The sequence below is a fragment of the Spodoptera frugiperda genome, chromosome 28 (assembly GCF_023101765.2).
Source record: "Spodoptera frugiperda isolate SF20-4 chromosome 28, AGI-APGP_CSIRO_Sfru_2.0, whole genome shotgun sequence".
In the NCBI taxonomy this organism is placed as follows: domain Eukaryota; kingdom Metazoa; phylum Arthropoda; class Insecta; order Lepidoptera; family Noctuidae; genus Spodoptera; species Spodoptera frugiperda.
This window is the reverse complement of record NC_064239.1, coordinates 12,733,605-12,758,658: the sequence shown is the minus strand read 5'-3', so window position 1 is coordinate 12,758,658 and position 25,054 is coordinate 12,733,605. Positions and strand designations below refer to the sequence as shown.

Genomic DNA, 25,054 nt, shown 5'->3' with positions numbered 1-25,054 from the left:
ATAGACGGTGGTGCTTATTATAAATCTTGGACAAAGATTCCGATTTCGTTCTGGAACTGAGAATTTCATTTTTACTTTAGGGTTATTGCTTCTCCATAAAAGAGAGGTTACCAAAATCTTCATGTTTTTAGCAGGTGGATTAAATATAGCGGTTTAAAAAAAATCAGGTCCTTCAGAGCCCAGTTCGTGTCAAATACGTAAAGCCTTGGTCGATTTTACGACATCACCGGTAAGAGTAAGAGTAGCAAATGCAAAAACTACACAACCGTCACCTAGTCCTATCAGCCAAGTTTAACTCAACATTTTAGCCCAAGAAATGATCTTAAAAGCTACAAAATGTTACAACAAAACAAGCCATTAGTTACATGCGAGTATTTCCTTTCAGAGCGACGCGTGATCCGCGCCCGTTTGCCAGTCACGTTCTCCAAGAAACCAGCTACAATACCTAGGAAATCTAGGAAATAACACCTAGATCTTACTTTACAGACCTACTAATTGTTAATTGAGCATGTTGATTTCATTTAAGCTAGGAAATCGGTTGCGAATGTCGAATTGTTTTTGCATTAGTAATTGGTTTATGATTAACAACATTTTTTAAGCCATAATGACATCAGAGTAAAATATTGTCACCACCTTTAAACTATGTAGCTGCCGTAAGAGCCAACTAAGGCTGGGCTCGCTGTCATCGCAGCGGTAAGTCCCCTCTTTGAGGAGTGGCTAGAGAGGCGCCACGGCGTCCTCACCTACCGCCTGACGCAGGTGCTTACCGGACATGGGAGTTTCGGTAGGTTCCTGTTCCTTATTGGGCGGGAGGAAACGCCCGGGTGTCTACTACCGGGTGTGTACTTTCTGATAAAATTAAACCTTTTAGACTGCGCTCTTCAACCTGCCTGCCATGCAAGATAGATTTTCATAGACAGTAGATAGTAGACACATACTGTAGATAAAGTCAATAGTCCAGCAATGAACGGTTATATTAGGGCTGTTAATAGACCGTATGGAGATAGAGACTATGTAGCCTATGAGCCTAAGCTTTTGTATTAGCCTATTGAAATAAAGCCTATATAAGCGATCATATTGATCACATTGCTGATGTATAATTTTATTTTATTTTATTTTATCTGTGTTCTTTGTGTGTAGATATATTTTGGATACATTTTTAAAATTATTAGTTCTTTAAATTTGATTAAATTTATAAAATTTTCTTTAAATTTAACTTTGTTTAGGTTTTTGGGATTTGATTTTGATTTACTTGTTTTTTATTGTCATAAATATTAGGTATAATTTTATAAGTTTGTATGTACGTTATTTTGTTTTGTTTTTGTATGTGTTTTATTTTGTTTTGTCTTTCCATTTAGTATTTTTTTTCTTACTGATTGATACAGTGTCATTGTTATGTAATGTTACAGTGCATGTTGTGACACCTTAAAATGTTGTGCATTTAAATTAATTATAACATAAGTGTTTAGATGTAAGTTATAATGTAACAGCTACTGGTTGTCCAAATAAATAAATAAATTACGTATATACATAATACATATTCCTAAAATGAGCAACACCAGTGTCTGTCTGTATGTATGTATGTACAAACAATATCTATTTTTAACCGACTACGATGAACTCGAGAGTGTAATGTTTTGTGTACAAGCCAGACGTTTAGTCTGCCGACTTAACGACACTCTGATGCATTTCACATTGTGTTCCAGCAATTTGGATGGATAAGTAGAGACGAACGGGTACAGTGCATCCGTTTTTAATTTTGTCTGTAACTATTGTCTTATTTCCATTGTTTATTAGACTAGGTGGTCGTAGATGGTAAGCACGACCTTAGCACATTAAACGCCATGGGGGACAAAAGTGACTTCAACAGATTTTTGTTGGCAGTCTTAATATAATATTTTATGCAACTCATTAATAAAAAATACATAATTTATATTACTACTAAGTATATCAGACAATATAAAACATCATCTAATACGGTTAAGTCTTTAATTACTTATTATTCCGATACTTACTCGCGGCTTATGCTCCTAACAAAATTCGAAGAGCAAAACCACACAGCACGTTTATACGAGACCTTGTTGCGCCGGCGCTAGTGACTTATCAACCTTATTGCAATAGAACATAACATTACGTCACACCTTTTAATACCCAGAAGGATAAACAAATGGACAAGACAACTCAGTTTTTATAGATTTTGGAATTAGAATCCTGCGTTAAATGGCTGACGAGGCTTATCTGTACAAAGCAAATGCATAAAATCACTCCATGAATATTATATTTGTTTTATTTCTCATGTGAAACATAGCTATAGGTACATTTTCCGAAGAAATACAATGTAGAAGATATTACATAATTAAATAACGCTCAGACAACAACACGACTTCGCATATGGTTGCTATCTGATAAACGTTATGTTGACAGCAATATTAGCTAAGGACTTAAGAACAGACAGTACATAATAAATATATTTATGTATACATATTGTTTTACAAACACTTTTACGAGTTCCAATCTAATTCGCACGGTAGTAAAATGTCTACAAATTATAAATGGCCCTCCATTGCGTACTACAATGTTGTGTTTATATTTCCAATGTGTACCTACCTAGTAGGTTAATGTAACACATGGATTTTTGTTAAAGCATATCTTTTTTTACAGATAGTATCAGTGGATTTCGTGATGATAAAAAGAAAATATGAATTACAATGAACACCCGTATCATCAGTTTGGTTACCTGTACATACAGGCATGAAGGCAGACAGACCCAGACCCAAAACAACAATTTGTGGATCACAAAAAGATTTAGGGCCCATGCGGGAATCGAACCCACTACACGTTACGCAGCAGATTAGACGGTTACTCAGCCACCGTTGTGCAGTCATAACTAGAGGCACTAGAGGCAAAGATAACTAGCCACTTACATTCAATGACCATTCTCTAATAAAGCGTTTGATTCTGCGTCGTTATTTATATCTCCATCTTTACTACATCACTCTAGATTATTAATAATACCTATTTAGATTCAGACTTTATCGCTAACACTGACTTTGGATCTAAATATTCCCTATACCGATGACATCAACCTGCGGACAAGGTTAACCGGCTCGTAAAAGGGTTAGTCGTGAGAATGTATGTAAACGACCCAGACCTTATATTACTATGTATGTATGTATAATTGTGTACCTATGACATCTGCAGTGGTATATGTATGTAATAGTTCAATTAGGTAAGTAGTAAGTACATACAACTAAACATCAAGCTCAACAAAACCAGGATAAACTGACCGACACAACTTTCAGAAAGATCATACAAAGCGAGACCATGATGATCTGTATGAGCTCCATGTGTAGCCGTGTGTTATTTACCAATTAATGGTTAAGTTCTTACGAGTAGGTACTTTAAGGAATGTTCTTGAAATGCCAGGGGACACGATTAATATTACATAGTGTGCATACTAACTACTTACCTAAGATAAAAGTGTAAGTTATGTATAATGGAATAACTTATCAGACTTAACTTCTAGTACCAGGAACCGTGTGTGTTATGATTGATTAATATATAGCTCAACTTCAAAATTAAATGTTGCACTTAGACTTGCAATCCTATCAAAATACATCTAATCCTGAAATTGCGTCAAAAATTCAAAAAGGTTTCATATAATTACCACCGTAAATAATTTCAAATCACATTAACCAACACTACTGAAACACCACCAACGGGAATCACGTCAAAACATCAAAGAGCGTGGAAGAATCCCAATCAGGGGAACGCCCTAAATCCAGCCATTCATCTTAAACAAATATAATAATAATATATATAGTCCAAGAGTTTTGACCGCCACCCGTCAATCATCACAATGACCGCGTTCTTACTGAAGTTTCCTATGGAAAAACTATTTCTGTAATAACTGGGGACATTGACCTCCGGACTGTATTTTGGATATTGACATTTGTAAGTTGTGAGGATGATCGGTCGACATCTCATGAACGAATGTGACAGCTTCTTTTAAAATACACTCTGTTCCTTGTCAGATTTCTGCTTTCTTTTTTAAATTGGTTCGCGGTTTATTATTTTTTAATTCATTTGTGTGTAGAAACTATGAATATGATACGATATCACCGTATACTTATACTGTGCCATTGCTAGGTACAGGGCGACTTCTCACATGGCGATGGAAATGTAATTAATTGGTCCAACTTTGTTACAAAAAGCGTATAAAAATCACTAAACAATGATGAGTCTAGCCAAATTATATAAAATTTTCTTACTCTAGATTTCGATTGATAAAAAACTTGTAAATGTTGTACTAAAATCGAGAAACTAACTGCCTAGAGCAACCTAATAAAAAATTTGGCTTGTAATCAGCCCACCAGGTATCTGTCAATGATTATAAACAGGTGCAATCCACCTGTTTACACCAAGAGCCACAATTAAAATTACAGCTACCTACAGTTTTTCAGTAACCTTAGCAAGAGTTTGCTTTACGTTTCGCGTTCGGCGCTCTGATTGGCCGGATCTAATAAACCAACTAATCAGAACACCGAACGTGCTCTCTTTTCGATTTCTTTAAACGTAAAGCAAACTCATACTAAGGGTACAAAACACGTGTCCGATATATTAACCTCCAAACTACTGTAACCTCATTTCCCCGTTAACTGAAGTTTCTCCAACCGCGAAATAAATAAACAAACGCACCCATGCTAGTAGGAACTGTGCAATGGTAACGTAACTTTACGCCTTACATTCCCTGAAGAGATAAGTTAAAACATGTTTATATGCCTAATGATGCCCATCCTACCATGAGTGGTGATTAAGTCAGCCCTTAATAATGTAAAGGAGGTTCTTGGTGCAGTAGAGTAGTTGGTCTAAAATCTCTTTAGCCTTCTTTCGCCTGATCCAAGAATTGTAAATCATTGCGCCAATAAGCTAACGAGACTACAGCTATCTCTCTGAATAAAACCATTCTGTTGCAAAGCGCCGCTTTTCCGTTTGAAGTATCATCCACTCAGCTTTGTAGTCGTTTCACTGCTAATGTATCAGACATGTGGATACGTGCTACACATTCACCTTTGTCTATATAAAAATGTTCTGTTTTGTTCTCTCTGGTGTTCTTTTTAGAGTATTTGTAAGCTCACCTATACGTTATTTATCACTTCGAACAAAAACAATACGTGATGTTCCAGTTTCTACTAAGAATTGCCAAGGGAAATTCCTAAGCCAATTTTCCCAAACTTCAGAATGAAACAAATCTATATTTTTTTCTTGCTGGTACATTTTCAATTAACAGCTCAGCGCTCAATGACATACCATTGGAGACCTTTCCAATCTTATATCCAACAGTGTACAGTAATGGCCTGATAATAATGATGATTATGAAGACCATTTCCAGAATAATAAGACATACTTTCGTATAGTGATGGAACCAGTCCAGGATCAAGAAAGATACCAAATAAACTGAAGGACGCCTATCTAAGAGATTTCAAAATGGCTTAAGAAAAAAAAATGCCTAGACAAACAGCTATACTATAAAAACAGCTCATCTATTATAATTCCCAGATCACAGTGACCTTCGGAAACCGAAAGTGAACCGATCAGGTGGTGTTCAGACACAGGTTATCGTTCTAATAATACATTTGGCAAGATCTAAACCAAAGAATTAGCAACAGATTAGTTGCGGACGTGTGATGGGCTATTTTCGTCCATGAAGTAAGGTTGAGGCCAGGCCCACGAACAAACAAACTGAACGATTTTGATGTATTTAGTCTAAATATTTTGGATTTTAGAGGTATCACTATTCTACGATTGAGTTTTCATTTGCTTTACAATGTCTTACACCTTTTTTTGATGCGGTAGGCTTCGGTTGGATATAGCTCTGAACTACTTTTAGCCCACATATAAAACCTTGTACATAAATTAGTAACGGTTGTTTCTAGAGAAAGCTTAAGCTAACGTCAGTTAGAAAGACTACGAAAATTCCAAAAATAAAAAGATAGGAAGGCAGCGTATCGACTCAAATCCCTAGTAATCCCATAGTTAATCTAATGTTAGCCTCCACGAAAGTTAATTGATACTCTTAGGTACTACATGGTTCTTAACATGATACCCTCATTTACACATATGCCTATTCATTTAATATCCAAATTACACATAGTGCTAGTATAGAACTTAGTTTACATTAGCTTTACTTTTCACTCATAAAGAAAAAATACTTAGAAATGGCAAAACCATTTTATAGAAACGTAATATCTTACCAATATGTTAGGTATTACTTACTTTATGTCATATTATTTATGTAACACTGATGTTAGAAGTAAGCCAAGGATAACATTTGAAGAATTCCCAGTAAAAAAGAAGTTTTAGCTCAACATATGAGATTGGGTCATGAAAAATGGGTTAGTATGCTGTCTACCGCCCGTAGGAAGATCCGTAGGCGTCTCACTATTAATACGTTAAACTGTTCAAATTTTTACGCAAACTTTATTGTTTCTCTTGTTGAACTTTGCGCTGAGATTGTAAATAAAGTAATCAATGTTTTCAATCATTTAAATAAGTTCTAGATATTGACGTTTTTTGATGATTCCTCCGAAAAGCAAGAAAGGTGTACTTGGATAAACCAATTAATCGTCGGTAATATGCTATTTAAGCTATGCAAATACTATAGTTTAAATAAAAATTCAGATTTTAAATTACTCTCTTCATTATACAGTCCAATTAATTTTTGGTTACAACTACGACTTATCTCCACTCAAATATAAATCCTAACCTAACCTAAGTGGCTACGATCCTTAACCGCCGTACTCAGAGTCATAATGTTACTTAATCGAGTCCTTAGCAATTATTTTCAGAACAAAACCGTTACTAAGGAATAGTTCAAGTAATTGTTTCTGAGTACGTCATAATCTTAGATTCGTAAAGCCCTGTTGAGCATGCATAGGCTTAATTAATCATACCTAACCATACAAGACTCGGACTTAGAGCTCAATACAAACGTTACTAAAGCACAGAAATGTCTGTACACGGCACGACACGATCCCAACATAATAGTAACACCTATAAATAGCTCCAGAACCGTAGGCGTTTTCTGACGATACTTTTCTATATAAATAACTTTATTTATAAAAACACTCGTCTTTAACTAAATACAGTTTCGATAGTCGTGTGCACCGGGATTATGATGTCGTATGCAAACGAATTTATACTCTAAACTTATGTTTATTAGGTGTCGAAATCGGTTGGGTGATTGAGGTTATGGGTTTGAGTTCCTAATGAGATGATTTTTTGATGATAATTTGGTAATTTGATTTCTAATGTTCGCTGTTACGGTTGGTTTTATAGTGTGCTGTAGTTAAGGGTTTAAGGATATATTAATTAAGTTAATTTTATACTGCTATGTCATAAATCAGTCACTTCAAACCAGTGCATTTTCTTTCTTTATTGGTACGCCAGTTTCTTCTTTCGAGTGGCAATGGTTAATGTAGCATTTGTATTGCATTTTAAAGGGAGCAGATAAACCGTTATTAGAAAAATAAACTGTTAAGAGACTTTGTTTTGAAGGGGAAAAATCTTCCAATGGTGGCCTTGGATGAGACGAGAGGGAGTGTCAGACTCTCACTGACATAAAACTACTCCGTTTCTACTCGACTGCTTTTCGAGCCGGACCCCCGGTAAACCCGCTATGTAGTCTGCAGCTTCGAAAATGTTAAGATACTATAACTTAACACATACTACAATAATATAGCCGAGAATGTACTTACTGTGTATTTTCCAAACATTAGTAACTAAATATAAAATTTGACATAAGAAAAATACTAGGGGGAAAATCCCAATACATAAAACCCAAAAAAATCATCCCAATAAACAAAAGTTAATAGTCCAATACAAACTATAAAGTGAAGAATTTGAAACTACAGAAATACTAGAGCATATCTTCACGATTCTGTTTATTGGTACGAGGCAGTAAACGCCTACAAGGCAGTATTATCAAAGATTTATGTCACGTTGTCTCTTTTAGTTCTAGACGAAAGACCATTGATTTACGATAATGAACTGGAGATACATAACATACACAAAAAGACGCCTGTTATTGGGCGAAGAGGTATGTGCATGCCAAGGTAGTGTAATGCCAAGATTTAGTTAGTTATGTTGTCAGTCTCATTTAATAGGTCCCCGTGTAAGCACACACCTTTATAGTTCAGTTGCGGATTAACCAGAGCTGCGGACTACCTAACAGGTCACCGAGGCTCCGGGTCGAAAAACAGGAGTAGGTTTTTATTCTGTAAGAGTCTGACATTCTCGCCTTACCCAACGCGGCAGAAGTCATTACATGATCTTCCCTCCTCAAAAAAATTATACCGAATGGGAATTTCATAAATCAAGAACTCAATAATGTCTGCACAGTTCGGAACTTCTAACCAGTTAAATGTTAACAGTAGTGCTGACTACCTACCTTCTGTACCAACTAATCGTTCAAATAGACAGAACAATAATTGAAAAACAATTTATTGAAGATTCATAAGAAACAGCCTCGCTAACACTTTCGCAAAAACCCCGAAAGGGATAATCAGCTCTCCAAACTGCAATTACTATTTCAAACCTAACGCACCATGCTGGACAGTCGATCTCTTCGTGGTACCTTAACCAATAATAACAGTTAACATAAAACGTAGTAGGTATAGCCAATCTATTTTCGACTATGATACAAATATTTTCCTGTAAAAAATCTAGAATATAGTGGGCTGACTGTAGGCGGGAAATTCCTCAGTGCATATCATGATAACGGTCATTCTGTTTGTTGACGATCTCGTAAAAAAACAAATGACCTAGCGACCCAGTGAAGGTCAATACATACGTATAAGATGTTGGAATTTATTGGAAAGGAAATTATTTTGAGATATATGATTTTCCTGTAAACTTGAGATAAAAGAAACGTGTTTGATAATAATCAAACACGTTTCTTTGTCTATAGACAATAAACATTTCAACGCAATCGGATTTGGTCTTTTAAGGCCACAGGCAAAGTATTTTTCACTGGTTTTTTTTTTATTTAAAAAACTTTGCCACACTCTAGAATTTTCTTCTGTGTCACGGATACGCTTATAAACCGGCAACCAGACCCGAAACAACAATTTGTAGATCATACAAAGAGTCGCTTCGTGTGGGAATAATCGAACCCGCTACACGTTACTTGGCGGTTGACGCGATGGCAGGCTGTTGCCCAGCCATCGCGCCAACCGTGCAGTCAATTTTACACATTCTAAGAACGTGGTGTTTGAATTCATTACTCTATAAATCCTTATGAAGTGCAGTAGTACAAGTGAAAGCATAGTGGATAAATATACCCTCTCCCATCTTCTAAGAAATCATTAAAATAATATTTTCAATCTAAACACTGTCCATTATCACATGCCTCTTCATAAAACAAATCCTTTGCCACATACAAATGACCTGACATGTCGTTGGCAAATACCAAATATATTCTTATGATGAACAGACTTCTTGGAAGACGTTCATTCATAGCCACAGACTCACATCTAGGTCAGCCACAAATAACTAGAAACGACAGGCAAACCACGTGACAAAAGTTAGTATAACAATGTTGAACTCTTGGTATGCCGCAGCTGTTTTATTGCTGTTACGAATTTCATAACAGGCATGCCAAATATTTAGAGAGAACGCTGTATGTACCCTTTGAACTACTCAGTTCCACCAGATTACACATGACAGTTAAATTCTAGAGGAACGAGGGAATAGATATCTTTATGTTTGAGATTTAACAAGATTATTTAGACACCACTGACAAACGGTGAAGGACAACATCCTCATTCATGAGGAAACCTGGGCTTTTAATTTCTAATTATAAGTTGAAATCGCCAACCCGTAATTGAGCAAGTTTGGTGATTAATGCTCAAACCTTCTCTGAGAGAACCTCATGCCACATTTAGGCTGTTGACGTGATGTGATGAGATTGATTTCTATCTATTCGTACGTCTAGCGATAGCGTTTAAATGCCATTTGTTGCTATTTCTTTTATCTGGTAAACTTTTTATATCATTTATGGAGTGCCCTATTTAATCTGGAGATTGTGAATGTGATTGTCGACCGTCACACTTCGCACTATCACATCATACAAACAACATAATAAATGTGAAAATTTGTTTGTTTGCATGTTTAAATGTCTTTCCGTCAATCAGGCAGAAACTACTGAACGGGTTTTAATGAAATTTAGTATACAGATAGTATGAGCTGACTTGGATGATAGAATACTTCTTAACCCAGGGGCAGGCAGGCGAAGCCGCTGGCAGAAACTGCTCACAAATAAAGAAAGCAGTGACAGAGAGTCATTTGTCACTATTTGGCCGAGAATATAGTATGAAATTAGAGTATTTTAGACCGATCATATACAGAACGGAAACGATATTCATTTCTGCACTATGACTAACGTGAAATATATTAATAGAACTCTTGATTTACATACACCTGATGGAAAACTTTTAAACAGCAATGATGCAAAACAAATGGTCACTATTCTTGTTGGTAGCGTATAAAATAGCGCGAAATATCTGTCGACATATGTTGTTTATAGTATAATAGTTTAACAAACTTTTACTGGATACGATGTTATTTTCAGGATGAAGTTAATATAATATCATTGTTATCAAATTATAGTCGAACGACCTAATAAAGATCGCAGGTCGCTTGTAAATGGCAGATCTGACAGTCATTGAAGATTGAAGAAAGCAGACGGCGTATGATGGTCGAATCATGACTGAATATGTGAATTTATTCTAGGGGAAATTTTATTAAATAATATTTAGCAAATTGGGAAGGATTTTTACAATTCTGCTATAGACTATTTGTCACAGTACATCTAATTGAATGTTCCTATTTTAACTAAACCTTACAACAGACGTTTCTGAGATGTGTCAAGTCTACTGAAATAGAACTAACCAGCCACAATGTGCCACGGCTTGTGCTGGATTTTGGCACTAATACACTCGCCCCCGTTGTTAACTTTGTTCTGCTAATGGTCTTTAAAAGCGTTACTATTAACCCAGAAACATAAGATATCTCCTGACTACTGTGGTAAGAAAAAGTACAAAAATGAATTTTCAGAACATCTGCGCCATTGTTCCATGAACTATTGAAGTTATTTTACTATTTGATTATTCATATTAGAAAAGTAAAAACAGTTCTGATAATAAAGGAGTGGACCAGGTTATAATTGCGGTATGTTACAGTGTGATGAATGAGATGAATGTGCGGCGAATTTATAAGTCATTAAAAACAAGAGTTGCATATATTTTGGGTAAATAATAACTTTTTTACTACAATGAATTTACAGTACTATATTTTCATGTTTAATAACATCATCTATAATACACCAAACTACAGCAATAGTGTAGTAATCAACATAACAATGAATGACAGTTACACCCAATTTGCATTTAAGCTACAACAATTATGCAAGAAGCAATAAATACAGGCGACGCGACAGAATCCGCAGACATACTAATTTATACCAGACGATGAACGCATGGTTCGTATCTACAAATATCGTACAATAGGTAAAACATGCAATAATAGAAATGAGGCGAAAGAAAATAACGATTCGTGCATCGACCTCAAATTTTCCAACATCTTCCGAATCTCTGTTAAATAAGACGATGACGTCAGAGACATCAGTGAGGGGGCGTATGACGATGATACTCAAATCAGCTGTAAGTGATAGACCGATATATTTGAAGGCAAATTGCCCATGGATTATAATTTATGGCGATTTCTACGAAAACAGAATAAAGGAAGGTAATGAAATTCGGCTTGAAGATGGATTAGAAAAGTTTGGGGGATAAATGAGATAATGGATGGTAAAGTGCTATCAATTTGTGAAATAATAAATAAAACTTGTCTGGTGTTATTTATTGTTTCTGTTGACAAAGAAGACGGTAATAATTTAGCAGCAGATAGAAATACAGATACAATTAACGTAACGTCCAGTGAAATAGTCACGATTACAGACCAAGTTTAATTCGGAGTTCTGTAAAAATTTCGAGAAACACAGTATTCTTTTGCTTAACTCAAGAAACAATCTAGAACGCTTAGCTCTGTAGTCACAGCTGTGACCACTCAGTCACATAGTGAAAACAGTTTTGATATATGAAAAGCTTTGAATGAAGTTAGGAGACAAGCTGGCCGTCAGCCAGACGACGGAGGGTAGAGATACGCTTCAAACTGGGGGGCGCCGGCGCCGTCACCGCGGCCAGACAGGGAAGTAATTCTAATTAATTGCTTTACAACTCTAACTGCAGTTAAATTTTAATAAAGGCCAGAAATATTGCTGTAATTGCTAGAAATTATAGGTTATTTTGAACTCTATTTTGAGGTACATGCTCATTTATCATAGTTCTGTCTCCTATAAAATAATGGGTAGATAATCTTAGTTAGTATATCTGTAGGCGTATTTGTCCGTCAAGGATATTCCTAATTCACTTCTAACAGTCAGTAAAACTATGACTTTAAGTCACTTTCGAAATAGTCCAATCTATTCTAGATTTTACGTTCATGAATTACGAGCGGTGATGCAACTTTGGGCTTGGATTAGCTATCCGTTGGCATTGAATTTTCCTTATCTTACATGATTACATCTTATCTAGTGACGTTTTTTGGCCAGACTAATCCTGTATCTAATATGTATGTTTATTATTACCTACATGAACTCTACAGTCTTCCAACGGATCATCATAATCACTTAGCAAAACATAGGGCTCGCTAGTAATTTTTATATTAGCCGGTGGAAAGTGGCCTGCATGTGCAGAATTCTAATAATTAATTTATCTTTAAAAGCAGAAGTATTTTTAACAGAAGGTGCAAAATTTTTACAATTAACTCTGCAATGAAACCATTAAAACAGATCCTTAAAGTGCTCCTATTTTGTATGTATTGCATACGAATTATAAAATTCAAAGATAAGCCAAACAATTTAATCCAAGTCATAAATTAATATTCAAATGCATTAAAACTATCCAAACAATTTGTAGTGCATCAACATTCTGGCACACTAACGTTAATTAAACAGAAGCTGATAATGATTCAGTTCCCAGTACATCGATGATTAATGCGCAGCCTCTTATATGCACTTTGGTCAAAAATAATTCACGAACGTGATGAAAGAGCAAGCCAATGTCATTGTTAGATCACACAAAGCTTATTTTGAGGATGATGCTATCAAAAAGTAATCACAAGACGAAAATATTAATGGAAAATTTGAAAGAGACACTTTAAGAGATGATGTCAATGCTAAATATTTAGATAATGTTAAAAAAGGCAAAAAGGTAAAAGAAACGCAGATAGAAAATCAAAGACAGACAGGATCAGAAGGAGAGGAATAAAGGTAACTTACTATTACAAATCGCATTCAGTTAGTTTAGTCAGCTTACAAAACGAACTACAAGAATACATTCAAACAGACGAAAACATGTTTTCCGTAAATATTTTAACGCAACTGAAGAAAATGCATTTGAAAGCACTAAAAATAAGCAGAACGGAAATCAACCAAATTAAACATATCATTATCATAGAAACAACATCCGATGGCGACCTTGCAAACAAACCAAAACTACAGATAAGAAAATTAGAATAGAAATGTCGTAACACAGGAAGCATTCGTCATTCGCTCACCGATCTTACAAGGTGGATGATCTCAGAGCATTAAAGTAACATGCATGTGCACGTTACATTATCCATGTTTGTTTTGGCGACCATCTTGACTACCAACATCAAAAACCATGAAGATGTTAGTACGGAAGCCAGTTAAGTGATCACAAATGAAGATTCAGTTAAAATCATTTATGTAATCGTAGTTTGAAGAAACGTATGTTTGTTTGAGTGTAGCGCAGTGCCAAATGAATGTAAGAGCTTTGATATTCATTGGAGTTGGAATGGTGTTATCTGTCATGTGTGGCGCTGTGAATTTATTGATACATGTTAGTGCAAATAATATTAATATTGTTAATGTAGATGATGTGAATATATTTCGATAAATTTTAATACTGGTGAAAATGGGTCAGTATAAGTCGTTTGTCATTTTTGCAAGCAGTGAAGAGAAAAATGTGGTAAAAACAATAGTAAAATCGTCATTAGTACTGTTTCTATGTATTAATTACAGAATATAAACCTTAATAAATGTAATTAGGACCACAGTGCAAAAAAAGCTTATTAACAACCATTGCAAGACGACAACACAGATCTTGAGTAATCTAATCGAGACCAGACTGAATTCACAGCAAATTTTAAAGCAAAATGAGGTCGAGTACTACTTTCCAACGAACGAAATAGCAAAGAAGCAATTATATTAAATTAGATAGACACTTCAGATTGATGGTGACGTACTAATTGTAGTTTGGAAGCGTGTACTAGTTTTAATGGAGACAAAACTTCAAACAATCCGATGTAATGGAGAGAGCGTAAACTGAGGCAGGCTGTGGTCGTTGGAGCGGCTAAAAGTATTTTAACATTAGGTGAAGCTGCACTTTGAGTGACAGGAACACAGATGTCCCCAATAGTGATTGACGCGGTGTCCATGCACTACACCGCCTCACGAATTATCGTTTTTGGCATATCACCAAGCTCTAACTTCACTGCTATATGTAGATGTACTTGTCTATCTGCAGTTGTGACTACCTTTAGCTGTTTAAAAATACGATGTCTTTTTGTCTTGACTTTAGTTTTTGAGTGGACACTGAGAACACTCAGGTCGTATCGCAAAGGTTACATTTTTTTTAAACATTTGTTTATTCTAGTTCTAGTTCTAGTAGTTGTATAATTCTAGCAATGTTTGACAAAAATAACAAATGTGAAAATGCTTAATTTAGTGCCGCACTCGCAATAAACAATAATTGGGTCAACACAAATAAGCATAACAACAATGGTATAATTGTTTAAAAACCATTACAATAATTAAAAAGCTGCATGATACACTTACATCGTGATCATCATCGCGTAAATTTTCCCCCTATTATCAAACATCAACAATAATATGAATAAATTCTAACATTATTTCTTTTACACATGAACTAATCCAGAATATCCTTTCGATTACAGGAATAACTTCACATTTATAACCAGATTCCCAAATAAAAAACAAAATATCATCGATCAACCTATAAATGAAGGGGAAGAGACATCAAACATGGCGTGAGGTCCACCAATAAAGGTTATACGAAGAAATTCGATAACATACTGATACAACATACAAAGCTAAAGGTAACTAGGTTGAGTGAATTGGATCATGTCATCGGTAAAAATTTACTGAACAAGTTCTGTAGAAAGGGGTTAAAAGAACATAAATTTAAAGTTTTTTTGTAAACGCACCCGCGACACAGGAGAAAATCCTAAAGTGGGGCAACGTTTTTTTTTAAAAAAAAAAAGAAAAAAAAAGTGTGCGTCATTTTGCTCGCTTGGAAAATTTTTAGTCATAATTATGAGCTAATCACATTTACCCAGAAAGAGTAAAGACACGAAGAAAACGTGTAATGTTTAGCCCAGAACCCATCAAATTATGAGTATACAATCCCAAAGTTATTAGGAGCAAATGATGGTCACGCCTTTCATCCCCAAAGGGGTAGGCAGAGATACATATTATGGCATGTAATGACACACACAAGCGAGAAATCAACAGCCAATATAAGAGATAATACTAAAAAGTTCACACCATCGAAAAATTCTGAACCGAACAACGAAAAGTATTGCCACAACGATAGCGCACAAAGAGCTTATCACAAAAATAATTGGAGCAGAGTAAAATGTAGTGAACAATATCCGATGACTTAGACCTTCAGTTTTCCACGTCATAACACATTATCTTGGCCATGGGAGCCATCAAGAGTCCTCTATCTTGGTTTAACACTGTGAGCTGTGGGCGGAATGACGTACATGAAAGCCAATCTATGAGTGTTCAATTTTCCACACCAGCGCTTACGAGACGTGCTGGCGATACGTTCAAGCAATTACGTGGAAAAAATATATTATTATGATGATAAAGTTTTGCTTTTACAACCTTGTGGGAGGGAATTCTTGAGGGAGTTTGAATTTTTTCATTATTCTAATCAGTAGGTAGATTCTTCTCTAGAAATCTATAGGGCTGCCGAGAACTATATCTTAGTTTTTATGATAAATCTGAGCAAAATATTTCTTATTATTAGTGCAAATTCTAGAAAATTGTGATATCTCGTCGTACGCCAATGTGAAAGCTAATCGAAAAAACTATTTTGGGTCAACAAGATATAAGGCCGTACATTATTGCCTCGCTTAAGGTACAAAAGCCACATTACATATCTTAAATATTACTTCAGTCAAGTTTACGATCACTTCGCAGAACAACACCATTGTCAACATCTGTCACCACCCTGCAGTACGAGATGACTCAAACAGTACAGTGTACACAGGACTTTAAATCAAGCTATACAAACAATTTTATCATGATCCTCACTTTGGATGATTTTTTTGGAGATTCGACGATCTGTGTATACTGGTTTTGCATAGTTGGTGCGTACCAACGATCCACGTCAGAGCAACAGTAAATTTGGCTCGAATTTGTTTGTTTACGTGATGTTTCTTGCAATTTGTTGCAAGCCTGCATTCTGGCAACGATCGGAACATTTTTATGATCTGATGAAATCTTTAAAAATGTAACTGACCCGTCGGAAGTTACATAATGCATGTAAGCGAGATTCGGTGTGAAGTAAATATTGAATCGTGTAGCAAAAAAGTAGAATTATTAAAAAAATTAACCGAGTAGAAGATTATTTAAATATCGCGCCGATAACGAATAACCATTGTCAATGTACTATAGAATAATAACAAATAATTGAAATGAATTGCATACATGATAATATACTAATATACAATATCATTCCTGTTCATTAGAATATAGGTATATCATAAAAAAGGTGTTTGATTCTCGAACGTAATCAGAAAAGCAAATCTACTGTTAATTAACTTATACCACTATTTAAGTTTTTCGTCATTGCGTAAAAATCTTATCCCCACTAATAATCTTCTAGACCATCTTACGACTGTTAAAAACCATCCACAAGGAACAGAACGCACTTTACTACTAGAACATTAGTCAGAACGATCACTTGAAACTTAAATAGCAGCTATCTGCCTACCAACACGCATCATAAAACAAGGGAGCACGTCATAAAACAATTCAGGATCATGACCAAACATTCCAGCTTCCTAGGCGAGACCAGACGAAGCCAAACTTTGAATCACACGCTCTCGAATATCATCGATATTGTTCCGAAATTAGGCTTCAGTACCAAAATAGTTCCTATACACAACTGCATAACCCACGTGTGTTCCTAGAACCATAAAATTGAGTGACGTCCGAACAAATCGAATGGTAACAGGAGGCGAGAGATGTTGATTATTTATTTGATTATTTTCCAACATTTTGTTTAACATATCTTTGTATTATTGCACGTAAAACTATAAATTTTTTTAGTAAACGTCCAACTATTCTTATTGCATGTAATAAGTCCGTTCAACGTGTTTTAGTCTTTATAAACATACTCTGTAGGAAAACCCAGATTCACATACAAACAAAGTGCGTATTCATTGTTTTATGAATTACTGACGTACAGACAAGGTGACTCGATTAGTTTCAAATTACGCTCGGAGCTCATAATCATGAGCTTTACAACAACTAACGCACATCCAATTACTTACTCGTCAAACAGTTATGTAAGTGAGTTGGTCGTAAATCTTAATTAATTTGAATTGTGCGTAGGGAAATTGAGGGTCGTAATAAAAGCTTGTAAGAACCTATAATTCAGAACATAACTATCGATTAATTAATCATGTTCGTGTTTAATGCACCCAAATGGACTGACTCGTTTGTGAACGAAGTCAACATGACAGGAAAGGTTTATGGAAATTATAGATCGATGAAAATATGTTGTTTATAGTAATCTAAGGAATGAAAAGAAGTAAACTATAGATAACACACGATAGTTTTACTGCTTGAAAGGAAAGAGGTTTGGATATTTGCCTGCTTCAATATACAAGATCCTAAGACAAGATCTAAAGATATATAAATATAACAAGTGCAGTTCTAGAATTTTACAGGCATATTTGTTTTTACTTACAAAGATAATTTTAATATTAACACGAATCGAAGTTTATAAAGAAACAGAATGTTTATTTTAATTTCCCTTTGTGTCTGTTTGTATGCAAAGCGGTTGGAGAAGAAAATTTACCAGTTTCCGTTGAGATTTGGAAACCAAAAATAAATAGTGTAACAACAAAATTCACAAAAATAGAACTTGAGAATAACACTGAACGAAACTGTATGTGTTTGATTCAATTTGTTAAACCGTTAAATGTGAAAATAAAATAAACAAATTAAATGATTGCTTATTAATTTCCTATTGTCAATAAAGGCTTGTGTCACTGACCTTGCAATAACTGAATCGTCGCCTGATACTCTGCTAGTTTCTCATCCACGTAGCCCTCTTGCGACTGCTGGGCTATGATCTCCGCTGTAGAAGGACCTCGCTCCTCTTCGTCCTCCTCATATATCATGGGTCGCGGCGGTGGAGGCGGCTCCAGTGGCACTCCCGCGTAATCATACTCCCGAACCGGTTCGTAAGGAGACGAGTAATAGTACTCCGGACTCTGACCCAATATGGGAGACATTGGGTAAGGAGAGATGGAAAAACTGGGTGAGGGAGAGTGCTGCCGTAGGTTGTGAGGGGAGTGTAACGGTCGAAACGGTCTGGGGGAGGGATGCACTGGCGGTGGTGTTACTATCGCTGTGGAGTGCCTGGGTCCTGAGATGAGTGGAGGCGGGCTGGGGGCCCATGGTGAAGGGGGACGGTAGTTAAGGGGCGAAGCGGGACCCGGGGGCCGCGCGCGACCGCGCCCTGGCGGCTGAGACATCTCGCGGATTGATTCACGTCAACCCGGTGTCACGCCACCATGTACATCGCTGCAACAAAAGAGAACAACCGTTACAATAAGATCCCAATTTCCGTTCATTACAGGAAAACTCTTCAAAGAACAAAAGTCATAAATTATAAATTCCAAATGCCGAAAAACGCATTAAAATCCAGCACAGCAACATTAAGGGCTTAGAAGAATTCTATTCCTGTAGATATGCTTTCGTCTATTTAAAGGTACTCCTAAAGGGTTACGACCCACATTTACACAGCTATAGACAAAACGCACGGAACAGATGCCCCAATACTTTTATTATGTACAAATGGTTTCTTAAGTGTATTTATTGAATAGTGATAATATTGGAATGTGTACAGGTTCGAGGTTGTAGGAAGAATTTTGAGAGCATCACTTCTTGCCAAACGTTATACAATGCTTAAAGACTTGGAATGATAACAAAAAGTAAAAACATATTGTACGAGTAGGTAAGTGTCCGTCAGTCATTCTTTAGAGATTAGATAATTCGAGAATGGGCAGGTACCAAAGCTATAGTCTAGATTTTTGATGATACTTTATAATTCAAATCAAGTTATAGACTGTGCGATGACCAATAATAAGGGTCATCTAATAGTAGTAGGTCATTGACAAGAACCAATTCAAGAAGCTGACGGCCAACCTTCGGGAAAGAAGTGTCTCCACAAGAAAAAGAGAACAATAGCAGGTACTAGATTCCTACACACCTAACCTACATCAATGTAAATGAAGTCCCATATAACATGGAAAAAACATTAGACTCTATACAGAGAATTTCAAATACCGCATAGTAATTTGTCCACAACAAGATTGACCACATCATTCGTTTTACGACTAGTCAACTTCATTATCAACCTACGTTTATAATATTGAATACAATAAAATATTTATGAACATAATTTCAGCTGTAAACATAGTTAAACGAAACGGGAAACATAAACCGTTAAACTAAGGATTTAAACCAGATAAACTAATAACGTTATAATTTATACACTGGGTTACAACACGTAATAAACTGAATACACAAATATTAATATCATAACGGTAACGAGCTGTTATTTAAAAACCACGGTATTCACCTGACACTCGCACTGTTCAGTAGTTTTATAGTTGATCTTTTGCAAACAAATAATAGTTTCAAGTCTGAAATCGCAAATCCGCATTGAGCAAGCTTGGTGATTAATACTCCTCCGTGTGAGAAGAGGCTTTGATCAACAGTAGCCACTTATAGGCTGTTAATGTGATGTGAATTCTTATTAAGTCACACACTAGTCCTATGCTCAATGCATCACAACGGATCTGATAGGTCTTAACCTATGCACCCTTAATTCATACTTATCGTACTCCTACAGAAAAGTAACATAATGTTGTGCCTCAGTATAAAAAGAAGAACTTTAAAACCTTGACGTCGACTGCACCGTGCAATGGCGATATTTTGAAAGACATAACTGCTAAATAAATTATATTGGACTAAAGCCAATGTCAGGGGAATAAAAAAATGTTTAGAAACAACGCGTTCGGTGACAAGACAGTAACTAGTAGTGATCGAGCGAAGAAATCTTTAGGGAGGCATGACATGAAAGAGATTTTACAAAATCTCAATACTGATGAAAAAATAGGCGTAGCTTTAACCGAGAACGAATGACAAGCATAAGACACAAATCGTAGGGAAGTTTGCTTAGGTTAGTAACTCTGTTCTTTTCTTGGCAGATTTAACGACAACTACTGAAAGAAAATTGCCAACAATTTCTAACGGTTGGAAGCTCTACATCGTCAAAATTTGGATTCGGTATTTGGCAGTGCTCGTATGCCAAAAAGGGACTAAACGATGACTCAAAAGTGGCATTTTATAACTATTCAACAAAAAAAATGAGGAAAATTGACGAAAACCCTTCGCATAAAATAGTCAACGAACTTGTACGTAGATTTAAAGATGGCGGCTGGCCAGACGTCGAAAAAATTACCAGTGGCCAATGCACGGGGTCTGGCCGTCCTCCAACCGTGCCAGAGTGAAGACCCCTTGCGTAACACGCTGGAAAAACAGCCAACGATTGTTATGGTGTGTTAGAAATCATGTGAATGATCAACGATGACAGGTGACTACGGATTAATAGGCCCTGTGACGTAAACACTGTTAAGATGGCCCATTAGCTCATCAAATAAACAACTGTCTCGTTTTCCCAGTTCTTTATATTTTAATTTTATACGTTTGGTTTAGGCGCTTGCTCATAAAACCAATCTCAATGTCAATGCAATTACAATGTAATAAAATCTCAATAATGATTCAATGTCAATACTATATAACCCCAAACGTAGCTGTTAAAATTGCATTCAGAGTTCGAAAAATAAAGTCAAGCCTAGTAGTAGCATTTAGTTCATTCAATATCCCAGCAATATAGGTGCAATGGGCGCTAGTGTTACAACTCAAGAGTAATAATTTTTTAATATCAATTTTGATCGATCGGAATTGTATTCCAAAGTAAGATCCTTGATTTGAGTATTATTAAAGCTTTTTTCGTAGTCTTGATAAGGCTTTTTAAAATAAAAGAAAGGAAAATCGTCAGATAAGTTAGATTTTTTTATAATAACTATCGTGAAATATGTCCCACGACAGTTATTATAAAAAATATATAAATTGACCAAAAATTAGTCACCGCGTCTGCGCACGCTGCTCATAATGAAGAGTCCTTCTGTGTCTCGAAACTAGTAGAGCTTTTCTCCATGAATGTACGTAAGTAAACCATGATATTTAGACTACCAAATTAGTCAACTGGTGATGGGGTAAAATCGATTTCAAAACTATCATTAGTGCCCAAGCCATTGTGTTTAGAATTGGACAAAAGATGGGACTAACAACATCAATATAATACTCCTACGTCTGCTCTGCAGAGAAGTGTGCAACAAACCATTAAATTTCTGCGAAACAAACCAGCGGTCGTAAAAAGCAGATCAATTAATTAAATTATTTAGGTAAATGTACCAGCTTGACGAAACTGTAAAAATAAACAACACGTGTAACAGGAGATGTTTAAATCACGAATGTTTAATATTTATAAAAATGCGGTAGGCGTGCGCGTGGGCACCCATCAAAGTTACAAAAAATATAAATCAATAGTGTGTATGAAATATTTCCGATGAAAAGTTGTAAATTTTCTAAAATATTAGGTATATAGTTATTTTGGACGTTGGAAACCTGTTTTAACATAAATTTTCACAAGCCAGCGTTCAATTCAATATAACCTCACCTGTCAATCAGCTAAAGTACGGTACATATTGTTCTTAAACTAAACTGATAACTTGGAGTCCAGAATTTGATAAAGTATTTATTAAAGTATTATGTTATTTTTACTAGCTTACCTATCATTATATCTAGTGCATGTACTACTTACATGCAAAAGCTACTAGCACTACATAATATATCATTCTAAAAATATAACTTTACAAGATTAGCTAAGCAACAAGGATGCCACTTTCAAAACGCCAGCTCCATTTCTTATCCGGAACTGTAGACTATCCAGAGCTGCGGACTACTTAACGGGTTACCGGGGTTCCGGTTAAAAGCGGGAATGGGATGGTTTTAAGTCAGTAAAAGTTTGACACCGCAGTCTTGCAAGGCGGGAGAAATAATTGCATGATTTCCCCCCTCAAAAAAAAAAACAAAGATCCATTTCTTTCCAAGAAGCCATCAAGCTACCTCTCTTCAAATTAATTCTGCATTTCCACGCGCTGACAGGTCTAAAATGAGTTTTTCTAGATCACTATGTCAATCCCAACTGGAGTCAATACCGCTATATGTTGGCTCTGCAACGATGCCAATGATATAATCGACGGATATAGAACCAAAATCCTACTAGCTCATGATGTATGGCTAATTTTGTATCTTTTCTTTTAACTTTATTGCGTATTCTGACGTAACGTGGGTTGATTTTCGCGGCCATTGTCGAAGTTTGGAGAATAACGGTTAAGATAGATTTATCAATACGTTGATCGATCGTTCTATGTTCACCTACGTAGTTTTAACTTGGACAATATATAAGACAGATCAACTGTAAAAAATCGTGAAGAATTCTTCGATTAATTATTATGTTATCGGCTCACTCACGTAATTATTTGACGAGGTACTCGACTAGTTTCATTTCATAGTTAGGCTCATATTCATAAGCAGCATTCCACGACACACGTCGCGGAGATTGTCGCACTGCTACTTGAATATGAGCCTCTAGCATGGTTTGAAATTAGTCGAGTGTAGTAAAAATGGTCAAGTTTTCCTCATAGTTCGCGGTTATGAATCTAAACATTCTTCTCTGCCACATTTCTCATGAAAAATCACAATAAAACTATGTAGAAAATTAATACAGCATGCAGGAATGTGATTAACATAAATAAATCCAACAGTTTGTGGGTCAGTGACTTTGGTTTGACACACTGAATCATACGTATGTTTAGCATCGCACACAATTATTGCATCAACTTCTCAACGGAGCGCAGATCTGGTAGCTGTTCAAAGCCGTAAAAATATTTTCATATGTAATAACAGTTTTTGAGATTTTTTCTTAGAAAATCTCTTACGTGTGAGTAGGATTTTATTGCACAAAGATCTTGTTAATGAAGATTTATTACTATTTATGCTTGTTTTCAACTAGTCAGCATCTGTAGCGCATGATGAATTACAACTTTGATGGGCCTACAACCCACTGAAAAAGAAAGCTTGAGCCTTGAAATTCTCTTGTCCCAGGTGAAGAATTATTGCAGTTTTTTTTTTAGAACATTATATTGCAGCACGAAATAACATTGTAACAATAACAATCACAGTTCATTAATAAATTGAAATCCCAACAAATAACATCATATCGGAAATTTCCATCCATTCAGAGTTTAAGAACGCGCCCACTTCTCGTGCATGAGAGTGCGGGTTCGAAACCTACAAACTACAAGTACTAATGTGACGTTTTTCCAGTTATATGTACTTTCTAATATTTAGACACCACTGCCAAACGGTGAAGGAAAAGATCGTGAGGAAACCTGGGCTTATAATTTCTAATTATAACTTTGAAATCGCCAACCCCCATTGAGCAAGCGTGGCGATGATTGCTCAAAGCTTCTGCTGTGAGAAGAGGCTGACCAAAGTCAGCAGTGGCCACTTATAGGGTTGATAAAGTAGGAATAGGAACGGAGTGGGTTTTAGTCAGTAAGAGTTTGACATTCCCTCTCGCTTCGCCCAAGACGGGAGAAGCAATTGGATGATTTTTCCCCCTTAAAAAAATACAGCTGTTGTTGATGATGATGATGATGATCACCTAATTATTGAATCATACACACATTACATGTTCCAAACATTTTTCATTTGTGACAGTGCGGTATCCAAAGCGAATGTATTAGTTAGTAGTTTGGCCCACCGCCAGAGGATAGGCGTTACTTCTGAACTTCATTTTAAAATGTACTGAACCTTCAAAACACAAATTAAAAAGTCTAACGTAAATCCTAATTATTTTAGTGGAACTGACCTAGTTGTTATTTGACGCACTATTTATAAATAAAAGGTAACCTTGTGTTTTGGGGCATATCCGTTACTAACGTAATGTCGGACACGTTTCCATTTAACTTATCTTAAAACGTTTGAAAAACGATCATGTTTTACAATTTGACGTAACAATTGATCCAGTCAGGGTAGAAAATATATAGGCAACAATCAAAAACTCGTCAATCTTTTTCAGTTTCTATTCTCAGCTTATTAAAGATGCTATTATTTTCGGAGATCAATCTATCTTATTATCTTTTTGATTAATGAATCGCATTTCCAATCCAAAGTAACTTTGGATGCATATTACAAAATGTTTATTATATCTTACATCGTTTTAGGATAGTAACTAACCAGTTTTTGTTCCCTACACATTTTATTCGATATCTCATTTCTTGCGGAGACAGTCAGGTATCTATCAGGTATCTATCTGCTTAGTACATTTATCTCCAATACACATCACCTAATTCAATACTTACAGTACTATCAACGGTATCCCTCCGAAAATCTACTTCGAATGACCGCCTTGTTTAGCCACATCTTGGTAACTGGTCGCTCAAATAA

The 25,054-nt window shown here is 35.8% G+C and overlaps 1 protein-coding gene across 2 annotated transcripts in view; it reads right to left on the bottom strand.

The window, feature by feature from the left end:
• The window catches only part of LOC118265080 (muscle-specific protein 300 kDa), a 193,513-nt gene that overhangs the window by 162,367 nt on the left and 6,092 nt on the right, over positions 1–25,054 (bottom strand). For both annotated transcript variants that reach the window (XM_050705766.1, XM_050705765.1), the window contains exon 2: positions 18,459–18,991. In XM_050705766.1, coding sequence (XP_050561723.1) covers positions 18,459–18,942 — 484 coding nt within the window. In that variant the 5' untranslated portion in view covers positions 18,943–18,991. The remainder of the gene's footprint in view (positions 1–18,458; positions 18,992–25,054) is intronic.